Genomic DNA, 12,467 nt, shown 5'->3' on the forward strand with positions numbered 1-12,467 from the left:
CGCGTGGGTAACTCCATCAGCTGTGAACTGGCAAAAACTCCATAAACTTTCTCATAGCTGGATATTAAAGCCAGCATCTCATGAGCCGGTTAAAAACAGGGAGTGTACCAATGAGCCTGTACCCCATTAGGACAGAACACAATATGCCCAGTCAGGAAAACCAAAGCTCATACACAAAGGAACAACCTGCCATTCAACATCCTCTCTACAGTATCCCTCCAGACTGAACTCTCTGACCTGCCATTTAACATAGAACCTGCCACTGTTTGTGTTAAAGGAGAAAAGAAAGATAAACTGCTCCAGGGACAGTTCCAGCACTCTGCCCCTGTGGTGTAGGGCTGAATAAATGTGGTTTTCTGAATCCAGGTCAGTTAGTCAACATCTTTCTACATCAGTTTTGAAGTCTTAATTTTGCAAAGCAAAACGGCTCAATTTTGCTTAGCACTGCACAAAACAAGACATTTTAACAGAAAAGCTGCTTTGATTTTAGTGGTACCTTTATGTAAGAGTTTAGGGGGAATTAAAGTATATTTTTGAAAAGCAGTTTTGCATAAAATGTGTTACGGAAGCACTACAAAATTAATGCTTATTGATATAGCGGCAGTGATTGAAATGAATTTAAAGCAACTTTTCAGACCATCTAACAGCTAAAGCACAGCATGCTGTCAGCACGCTAATTAAAGCACCACTGCTAAAATTATCAATAATATATTGTAGATCAGGGTTTATCAAACTTTTTTGATCCAAGCACCCCTTTCATAACCCAAAATTCTTCACGGACCCCCGCCCCCACGTACAATCACGACAAATATGATATTATTTACAAAAATTATAAAAATTATATCAGTAATGAGTTCCAATAAGTTTGAACACACACTAAGATTTCAGAACGGCCAAGCACTGCTGTCCTGTTGTGTGAGGCTTCTGTGTGCAAGGTGTTTCTATGATATTACGTGAAATTTGAAGATTCTCAATACCAGCTTCAAAACCACAACAAATAATAACACTTACTAATATGTTAATTATGGTAGAATGTTTTCAAGTTCTTAAGTAATTATACAAGACTAGTAAACAGTCAGTAAATTTTTAATCAGTCTGCTTGTCCGGGCAGGCAAGTAAAATTCTCTTTCATCTGCCACTTCTAAAATGCTCTTGTCCCGGACAAGCGTTAATGTCGAACCTTGTTTAAATATTGTATTCAACATTCTCCGATGTGCATCTGCAGTGTAGCTCCTAAAGTAAATGTACTTTGTTTTAAAGGAGTTTTAGATATTATTTTGGAAAACAAGCCAAAAACGATTCATAGAAAATATGTCTGGATGTGTCTTTCCATGAGTTTCTGAACGTTGAACAGGCTTGGTGGGTTCAGGTGATTAAATGCAACAAAAAAAAAAACTTTGTTATTAAACGAGGAAGCACTTTAGTCTGTGGATAGGATTTTCAAGATGAGGACTTACAGCAGTTGCTCACATGCTGAACTTTGAAACGCTTTGAAATCTGAGCTGTACCGTCATGGTTTCAGTGGAATGATTACTCTTCACAACCGGCACGAGATTATGTTTTTGACAGGGTTTGAGCAGGACATGGTCTCCCCCCATCAGGTATTAGTTTTACCAAGTACTTCTCAGATCTGTACCCTAATTTCTTGCAACTTATGGCGACATATTTGTAGATCTACTGATTTAATGCACACCATCTCAACAGTTATTCATATTATTGACTTACCTTCCTTCGTATTTGTGCAGATTTCTCTCGGTTGGGTTTTCATGTAACCCTTGATGAATTCATTCAGATAAAGCGGTCTGTGTCTCCAAACATAAATGCTGGCAAAACTTTTAAGGTCTGTGAAAACGCACACCTCGGCAGTGGGCATAGTTGCGTTTACCCAACTATGACGACCTCTGCTTCGTGAACGCGGAAGCGTGAAAAGGGTCCATTGAGTCTGTGTTATGTACTTGGCACCATCTCCTGGTGACCATATGCAACATTGTGCTTTGTGTGGATAATCTGATGATCTGTGTATCCGATTACCTTGTGTGTGGGCTTGTTTGAAAGATAATCACCTTCTCTAAGTAATGAAACTTGTAATGGAGATATTTTATGTTCTGTTTTTTTTCTTCAAGTTATAAACAAAAACTTGGCATATAAGCAACACCTGTTTACTTGTAACATGTTTGTCAAAGACATATACTTAGCTCTTACTTGCTATACTTTTGTCTGTGAGTAAAACAATCAGGCTGGTTGTCTACAGATTTCAAAACACTTGTGCATTGTTGTTCATAATGCCTATATGCTTTGTGAAGTACAGCTTATAAGCTTTCAAACGATACCTATTTTGTTTTGGTCATGATTGTAGTTATTCATATTTGGCTTATTTTTTTTTTCTTGCGGGCCCGTCGCCCATCCAAGGGTTAATACAAATAAAAGAAAAGGAATCTCAAATATTGTGAGAATGTGGTGTTTCAGGTATCTTGGTAATTGTACCAATATTAAATGTACTAGGATTTTACATCAATTAACAGTCGTTGGTAGCACTTGGACAGTAAGTCCTTTTCAATATTGCTGTATTTGTTAATATTAGTTAACTATATTAATTAACTGTACATGTTCATTCAATACTAAGTAGAGGTCAACCTATAGTGGATTTTGTCAAATCGATAACTAAAGTTGTGAAAACGTCAGATAACCGATTAATCGGCCAATAGTTTTTAAAATCAGTCTTTTCTTAATATGACAGACTCAGACATAAATGCTAAAGAGTCAAAATTAATAAAATCCCAGATGCAGTTTGTAAATTGTGACTTGTTGTATTTGTTAACATTAGTTAACTATGTTAGTTATCTAAGGGGGAGAGATTGAAACTGCACCTGGCTGAGGTACACTCTGTTGTGGGGAGGCTCATCCCTCGAGCATGTTTAATGCAGCTAGATTATAACGTGATAGCTCGCAACTTATTGAATCATAATATCTGTCACTGTTAATTTCTTATTGTGAACAAAATTGACAATACACAGATTTATTATGATTAATAAGAGAGCGTTTGTTTTTTGTGAGTTAAAGATGAACTCAACTGAAAAGAAAGGTGAGAGAGGTAGTTTTCGGCCCATTATACACTGCAACAAAATATGTTTTTGGTTGTTTTGTTTTTCCCCCCAATATAAATATCTAAAACTCCTTTAAAACAATTAACATTTTCTTTAACAGCTATACTGCAGAAGACTTTTTTTTATCTGAGAATGTTGAATATAATATTAAAAATACAAATCTTTTAAAATAGCTAAAAATCCTCTTAAAAAAAGATGCATTCACCTGAGAAGCAGCATATAACATATTTCTACTTGCTTTTAGAGAATAGATCTTGAATATAAGTATATTTTGTCTTTACTGCACTTGCAGAAGTATAACCAAGTGAAAAAAATACACTTATATTTAAAGGTGCAGTATGTAAGATTCAGAAACCCTTGTTATTAATGACACCTGTGGCCGTTAAGTGAACTGCAGCATCTACCTGTTGCTCGTGCTTGTGCTCATGCAAACACTCCGTAGGGATGTGAGCCAGCATCGGCCACAACAGTGATGGCATAGTGGGCTAAAGCGCAGAACTGGTAATCATAAGGTTGCTGGTTTGATCCACATAGCCACCACCATTGTGTCCATGAGCAAGGCACTTAACTCCAGGTTGCTCCAGGGGGATTGTCCCTGTAATAAGTGCTCTGTAAGTCGCTTTGGATAAAAGTGTCTGCCAAATGCATAAAAGTAAATTGTAAATGTGATGTAACGTACAAAGAGACTGAACGTGATTCACTAGCATCATGCTGACAGATAAGGCTGCATGATTAAAATGACACAGTTATGATTGTTTTACTACAAACTATGAGACTAAACTAAACGACTTTTTTTTGGCTTACTCGGAGTTTGTGTAGGAGTCGGTGTTGTGCTGGGAGCATTCTCTTAAAGCAAGTCTGAATATCGTATGTAAATGTATCTTGTTTTAAGGATTTTTAGACAATTTTAAATGAAAAACAAGACAAAAACACGTGATAATAGGATTTTTACAGTGAATTTCTTTACTGAATTAAATTGAATAAAAAGTTGTTTAATTCAGTGAATGTCATTTAGAGGTATTTTAAAAAGATGATTTTGTTTAATACAACATTTTAAGTTGGGGCACAAGCGGAATAATCAGTTAATTGCTAATGATTAATTGTTGCAATAATCGCTGAATAGTCGAATAATCATTCTAATAATCGTTAGATTAATAAATGATCAAAATAATTGTTAGTTGCAGCCCTTCTGAGCTACCCAGTAGTACCCAGTTTTCTTTTGCTGAAAATCTAGTAAATGTTCAGGAGCGTATATGTGACGCGTTACATATGTTCAGGAGCGTTTTTAGTGAATCAAAGAATCAGTTGGAGCTATCTGAATTTACTGACTCCAAATAAACCAAGAATTGTTACTGTGTTTTGTGTACTTAAGTCTCAGGAGACAGAGCGCTGGATACAAAGTTTGTCCTGAATTAAAATAAACTCTGAAACAGCCATTCTCCATTGAGAACTGAATGTTAAATGGAGACCATAAAACATTTGTCACATGTCTTTAACACACTTTTGTGTCTTGAATTCATTATATCAAGTGCAGGACTTTTGGGTTGTTATCGCATTGGAGCACATTGAATGTTCACCTCAGTAAATCACGCACAGGCTGTTTGTTTAAAGTATTCAGGGCATTCTTTTGATACTTCCTCCAGAGGCGGTGTAGAGAAATGGCGCGTCTCATTTTGTTAGTGTGTCCATGTCTGGACCTGTATGTTCCCATTATTTGTCTCCAATTACTAAATATAGTTCACTATTGACCCTCTGCCAAAACCTCTCAGCTCTTCATCATATACACACACCGGTTTCTAATATAAACATCTACTCTTTCTTTCTTTTCATTTTGACAAAAGTAATTTGTGAAATAAAATAATAGGACTGGGTAAAAATATAGATGTTCCAATGCATCGCAATCTTAATTTAAATGATCTCGATATCGATTCATAAATCCCATGATTAATCTTTTACTCTATGCGCAACTCTCTACAATACTAGTAACTCTCCAGTAATTTACTCATTTACAGGCACTTAATCTCTTTATATAACTGCCAGTTTTCTTAAAGAGACAGTACAGAGTTGTAGCATGTGATTTACAAATCAATGTAAATACTCATAAATTGTATAAAATATGCATTTAACAATAAACATGTAACAAAATATAATTTATGCAATATAGAATTTATTGATGGAATACATGGGTTTGTAAATTTAAAAAAAGCTTAAATGTGATCAAAATGATCACAAAACAAACATATATAATAACATTTTCGTAATGTACCTTCTTAGAAATTCCCCTATAATTAACAGTTTTAGCCATCCCTAACATTTAGTTCCCATCCCTATTAAATAATGTCAATTATTATTATGTTTAAATCAAAATAGTTGTTTAGTTAGCTTGATGCTATTGCATTTGTTTACTATACCCAGTCATGTGCAGTGTAATTTAAACCCATCACTTGGCATGGTGCGGGCAGCACAGTTTCAATCCACACCACCACTGATTTTGTTTGTCATTTGAATGTTGCCGTGGAGATATCATGACTTTTTAAATTTCGTGTACAATTGGCTGTCCCAGAATAAAGCAACGGCCATTTCCTCCTTAGATTATCTTTGCATGAATACATTAGGAGCATAAATGCTAGAAATAAACCCCAGGCTTTTACATGTTTGCACACCTGTGTGAATCTCATGAAACCTAGTTAACATGAACTACCATTGACAATACTTTTGCAGTATTTATTAATCATAGTAATGAAAATATCAACATACGAATACATTTTTAAAATGAAAAATTGTATGTTGTAACATTAGTTAATGCATTATGAACTAACAATGAACAATTGTATTTTTTTTTTTAAATAAATTAACAATAATATTTATAAATGCTGTAAAACAATACTGTTTACTGTTAGTTCATGATACCTAATACATTTACTAATGTTAACGAATAAAACCTATTGTAAATGTTATAACATAAAATGTTGTATATATAAAACACTTTAAGACAATATTTAAGCTTCATTTAATGAAACAAACAGCTTTCAACTGTGTTTGATATAATAGCAAGTGATTTTCTAGAACCAAATGATCAATTTAGCATGATTACTGATGCATAAGGTGTTGGAGTGATGGCTGCTGGAAATGGGGCCTGTCTAGATTTGATAAAAAATGACTTTTTTCAAATAGTGATGGTGCTGTTTTTTACATCAGTAATGTCCAGACTATACTTTGTGATCGGTTGAATGTCACTTTGGTGAATTAAAGTGCCAATTTCCTTCCGAAATAACAAAATCTGTACATTTTTCCAAACTTTTGGCCGTCAGTGTTGGTAGGTAAGCACAGTTAAACCAACATTTTTGCAAGTTGTTTCTCAATTAAAGTTACAAATGTTTTCAGTGTGTTTTGTGACAATGCACATTTACACCCCAGTTTTCATTACTGCAATGTGATGAAATATCATTCTCATAACTTTAATGTGAAAAAAATTATATATTGTTTAACGTGTGAACTGCTTTTATATATATATATATATATATATATATATATATATATATATATATATATCTTTGTAGAATTTGTTGTACTGCCTTAAATTTGTGCTGACTTAAAGACAATCAGTTACAGTGTTAAAGGTACTAAAATAGTTTCTTTTTTTTATGCAATTTTTTACATTTGGTTCTGGGGTGAATTGTGACCCAGACATATTCTCGTGAGATTGACTATTTTTAGATTTTCAACTGTTCTGTTTCAAATTTCTGTTCATTTTGTAATATTGTTCTTGCGCACAAATTCTTTTAACCATTATATATTATCTACATCTGATATATATATATATATATAGAGAGAGAAAGAGCTTGTAAATGTGGCCATTTGTACTAAAGAGATGCTAGAAAATCACACAGGGTGAAGAACCATAAATCACATTTGCTTTTGACCAAGGTCTCTTTGGCATACAAGTTCCTCCTCGTGTTTTTTTAAATTTTTTATTTCTTAGTTTTTTCATCTTCTTTGTTCTTTATCTTTTCTTTTTCAGGTAATTTTGCTCATTAAACTGCCATTCATGAGCGCGTCTGGCTTGGTTTAGCAGTCATGGATGACAAGGCTTCAGTGGGAAAAATTAGCGTGTCTTCTGATTCGGTGTCTACCCTCAACAGTGAGGACTTTGTCCTGGTTTCCTGTCTGGGGGATGAGACCCACTCCGCTAATAATGGTAGCGATGATGAAAAGACAGGACTAAAGGTAAGAGTAGACAGACAGGCAGGGTGATCGCTCTAAATGTTCACCCAAAAATGAAACTTCTGTTATCATTTACTCAATTTCATTTACTTACAAACCTGTGAAATAAATTTTTTTTCTTCTGTGAAATAAACTATTCTGAAGAATATTGCAGCTCTTATCCATATAATGAAATTGAATGGGGACTTTGGCTGTCAAGCACCAAAATGACAAAAACACTATAAATAAATAATTGTACATATATTGTACATATATCTTGTGCGCCATATTCCTAGTTGACTACAGACCAAAATGTAAGCTGTTATTCGCTGAAAATCTTTCCTTCTGCTGGAGCTCTTAATATTAAATAGGGCGCCTTTAGACATGTTACATCCATGATGTTTGGTCATGAGGCACGTGAGAACCAGTGGCGCTTTGCATTAGTCACGTCAACGGGCCGTTTTTGTAGTTTATTTTACAGCTTTGGTGAAGGGGAAGATTATTAGTGAATAACAACTTAAATTACGATCTGTTCTTCACACAAATCTATTGTATAAATTGTATGTAGACTTGGAATAAAGCATACAAGTTCTATGGACAATTTTTTTGTCATTTTGGTTCTTGACAGCCTCAGTTCCCATTCACTTTCATTGCATGTAAAAGAGCGGCAAGGATTTTCTTAAAAATTCACCTCTAGTGAATTTTTCCAAGAAAGACGTAAAGTCATACTGGTTTGGTACAACATGAGGGTGAGAAAATGATGACAGACTTTTCCATTCTGGGCAATGTACTGTATTCCTTTGATTAATTAGTAATTATTTAGCAAGAATAGTTTGCTCCACCTAGTGTGTTAGTGTGAAATAAAGGCTATTTAACTTTGCGATCTGTTCATCCTCATTTCACTTTTTTTTTTTCTGCCCAGCCGTGTCGTGACTTGTCCATTCCCGTACAATTCCACACTATTGGAATTCTTTCAGTATGTTTGTCGTTATCTATCGCTTTTTATAAATCGAACCAATTTAACGGTATTAACACAAATAAACTTTTTATCCACGTCCCACTACACACACACCTGCACTTTCAGATATGCGTAGAAATGCACTTTTCTTCCATAGGATGATGACAATCACACAGAATTCCTGGAGATTTCTACTACTCCAGTCCTTCTTCTTTTTAGGTCCTTTCGGTCACCATGCTTGAATGTTCATTTCAACATCACTCGTTTTCTTTCTGCTTGACTGTGATCTGTTGGTTTATGAAGTCATCTTTGCTTTCGATCATGGCCGTGGAACGGATGTCTTTTTTCAAATTCTGTATTAATCTCGTTTTCTCATAATTTTCGTCTTGATATGTTGCACTCTGTGAAAGGTATTCATGTAATAGTTCATCCAAAAATGAAATTTACTTGCCCTCATATCATACCAAACCCATATGACTTTGCCTGCCAAGAATTCTTTCTATATGATGGAAGTGAATAGGGACTGGGGCTGTTTAGCTCCAAATTTGACAATAAACACCAGAAAATTACAAAATATTCCAAGTCTTCAGAAGCCATAGGAAAGCTTTGTGTCATAAACAAACTAGATTTAAGTCATTATTCTCTAAAATGTTTCTCCTCCACTATACATTTTGGTCTTTTTCTCACATAAAGATATCATATGGCTTTAAAAGACTTGAAATATAGCGCAGAAGACGTATGTATTACCTATACAATGCTTTTTTTGTTTGTAGCTCATAGTCCCTATTCACTTTCTTTGTATGGAAAAGAGCACATTTTACTAAACATCTCCGTTTGTGTTCCATGGAAGAAAACTATTTATTCTGGTTTGAAACAACATGAGGGTGAGTAAATTGTCAGAATTTGTTTATTTTGGCTTAACTATCCCTTTAATTAGTCAAACCAAGATCAAGATAACTGCACTAGTTAGGCCAAAACACTTGCTTTTGCACAGATAACATATTTTGCCTTAAAGGGCAACAGTACATTGTATGTTGCACAGTTCCTACTTTCATCAGTGAAAGCACATGATTATACAGTCGTGACATCTGGAACATTCTCTCTGAGTTAACCAATTCCTCTCCATCCTCTGACTTTTAAGGGCGTCTCTTAAATACTCTGTTTGTTACACAGGTGATTTCTGAGGAAGAGGTCAGCTTTAAGGTCAGTTTTTCTTTATCTTTTCCTCTCACTTTTCTCATTCTCTTCCTCCTGTGGTGGTACTGTGTCTCTGTGCTCTGTGTCTGATTGGCTGATCGGTTTGATTGGCAGCTCCTCTGACTTATGCAGTGGCTGAATGTTGGGCATAGGTGGGACTATGGCAATGTGGTTGTTTATGCAGTGCCCTTAGAATATGTGTACGCTGCTGTTTTGTGCGTGATGCTTTCACTATTCCGTTATAGCAGGCCTAGTTTATTCTTAGACCCTGTCCCAAATGGTGCACTTGATGTCGACCTGAACTGCAGTTGGTACCAATACTAATGAAATAAAAAATTCCTGTTACCAACTTCTATACCACAGCAAAACATTTAAATAAAACAATGCCATATTGCTTTCAAGTACATACGTACTTAAGTCCAGTACTGTATATCGCAATACAAATTTGTGGTCATTGTGGTCAGAGTTGGACATGATGAAATAAATTACTTGAGGGTCAGTATGTTTTTGATTCACTGAAAACCACCCGATAAGAGTCATTCTTTTAGGAGGTAGCGTTGTATATTTTGTTGCGCTGATTCAAAAGAACCGACTGTTAAGAGTCATTCGTTCATGAATCGGCTCTGAATGTTTTGCGCTGTCGATTACAATTTTTCATCACGATTAATTGCAGAATTTTTCATAGTTAATCACGATTAATCACAGATTTTGGTAGTAATGAAATTTGACTATATTTTTCCTGTCAAAATGCATTTATTTGCATTTTAGGAAAGAAAACAAAACAAAATGTAACAATATTACAAAATGTTTTATGAAATTTTTTCAAACAAAGACAATATAAAGATAGAAATGCACTAAAATAGCACAAATTCAAGTAAAATTCAATGTTTCCCAAAACAAAGTGAGAGGATGACTAATTAAACAGACTAGTCCCTACATAGGTTGCATATTTATTGCTATGGGCATCAAATCTCTTAAACTCTCATCTTCCACAATATGAATCAGCTGGCAGACTGTGGCTATCCACTTTGCTACAGTGACCGTAATTGCAAATCACGTTTATTTTGACAGCTCTAGTTGTTTTAAAAATGGATGTGGTTCTCAATTTCTGACCCTAGCTTACATTTAATATCTTGCAGGACCATGATGCGCATTTGACCGTTTATGCATGCATCTGCTTCACCACGTTTATAGCGTGGGTATACTTAGATTTTTCCAGGCTCTGGCTTTTCAAACTATGCACTCTTGACCACTCGCACCATGACTGCTTTTTGATACACTGTAGTACAGTCAATGCCAGCTGCACGCTCACACATGGACACAAAAAATATGGACTGCAGACTGTGGTGTTGAAACATTTTACATCATGTGCACTGTGCACAAGACGTAGCAGCATGTGGAAAACCTTAGTATACTTTAGGCTTTACCGCTGTTCACAGAGTATGCACGCAGATATATGCTTTTTTATTTCTATTTAAGTAACTACTTGGTACCAAATCACCCATCCTTTTGACATTCCTTACCGCAAACTCTTACCCAACTGTCTGTGCAGTATGGTGTTGACTTGGACTGCTAGGGCTGAGGGTGCCATTTGGGGATAGGGCCTTAGTTGAATTTTTTCCCCACAATGTACAGTTCCTGCTAGATACCTCTTGCCTTTATGATAAAAGTCTTTTGGCTAACTTTTATAAGCTTAAGTTAAAAAATGAATACATTTGAAAGAAGTCCTTCCTTAACTGGAAGTCAAAGCCATTGTTTTGAATTAGACTAGTTGTCTGCCAAATCCTCTGCTCTTGCTAAACCTCCTGCCTTTGGCCTGTGCAATTCTTAAGAGATCTTTTCTTCTCAGTCTCGAACATCTTGATTGGAATGAACACAAATCACACCCTCTTCCTCTTTTCCTCTTCAATAACCAGAATAACAAGTCCAAAACTTCAGGTGCATCTGCTGAAGTAAAATTGGAAGAACCGAATCGAAATATATTTCACACTGATTATATTGATGTCAAATCCAGTTTGAAATGAAAACATTACTCATTTGTGTTGTGAATTAAAGGAATGTTCCAGGTTCAATACAAGTTAAGCTTTGTCGACAGCATAATTCTTCTTAATTAATCGGTATAATCTACATAATTGGTAGCTCAGTGGTAAAGACGCTGGCTACCACCCCTGGAGTTCGCTAGTTTGAATCCCAGGGCATGCTGAGTGACCCTAGCCAGGTCTTCTAAGCAAACAAACAAATTGACCCGATTGCTAGGGAGGGTAGAGTCACATGGGGTAACCTCCTTGTGGTCGCAATAATGTGGTTCGTTTTCTGTGGGGCGTGTGATGAGTTGAGCGGGTTTATGGTCTCAGACGTGGAGGCAGCTGGGATTCGTCCTCTGCCACCTGGATTGAGGCGAATCACTACGCGACCACGAGGACTTAAAAAGCACATTGGGAATTGCGCATTCCATATTGGGAGAAAAAGGGGAGAAAATCCAGTACAAAAAACAGAACAATTAAAGCTTGAAGTACAACCTTCATGTTTCTGAGAAAGTCAGCAGGGGGAAGTCAGCACAGCTCCAGCTGTACAGGCAGCAAACCAACAGCTGTTCAAAGACTGCTGGACGGAGCCCAACTCCAAATGCCGGGGTCTCAAGAAGCATTATTCAAAGTTTCACAGAACATGTAACTAGACACAGCGCCCAAAAAATATGGTGTTTATGGCTATATATATATATATATATATATAGTGTCAAGAAAACGTATTTGAACCCTTTGGATTTAGCTGGTTGTCTGCCTTAACTGTTCAGAAAATGTGATCTCATCTTCATCAAATTCACAAGTACAGAGAAACACAATGTGCTTAAGCTAGCAACACAAAAACCATTATAATCTTTAATGTCTTTATTGAACACATTCCATTAAGAATTCACAGTGCTTTGGAAAAAGTAAGTGAACCCTTGGATTTAATAACTGGTCGATCCTCCTTTTGCAGAAATAACCTGAACAAAGTGTTGAGTA

General features: G+C 35.7%; 1 protein-coding gene across 4 annotated transcripts in view; it reads left to right on the forward strand.

Moving 5' to 3' along the window:
- Window positions 1-12,467, forward strand: part of LOC127636484 (rab GTPase-activating protein 1) — a 126,413-nt gene that overhangs the window by 11,802 nt on the left and 102,144 nt on the right. The window contains exons 1-3 of one of the 4 annotated variants that reach the window (XM_052116962.1): window positions 1,453-1,601; window positions 7,126-7,331; window positions 9,439-9,468. The exons of 1 other annotated variant lie outside the window; for it this stretch is intronic. In XM_052116962.1, coding sequence (XP_051972922.1) covers window positions 7,182-7,331; window positions 9,439-9,468 — 180 coding nt within the window. In that variant the 5' untranslated portion in view covers window positions 1,453-1,601; window positions 7,126-7,181. Of the gene's footprint in view, window positions 1-1,452; window positions 1,602-7,125; window positions 7,332-9,438; window positions 9,469-12,467 lie in introns of those variants that run through there. 2 more of the 4 variants (XM_052116961.1, XM_052116963.1) reach the window with 2 other exon arrangements.

The sequence above is a fragment of the Xyrauchen texanus genome, chromosome 44, assembly GCF_025860055.1.
Source record: "Xyrauchen texanus isolate HMW12.3.18 chromosome 44, RBS_HiC_50CHRs, whole genome shotgun sequence".
Classification (NCBI taxonomy): domain Eukaryota; kingdom Metazoa; phylum Chordata; class Actinopteri; order Cypriniformes; family Catostomidae; genus Xyrauchen; species Xyrauchen texanus.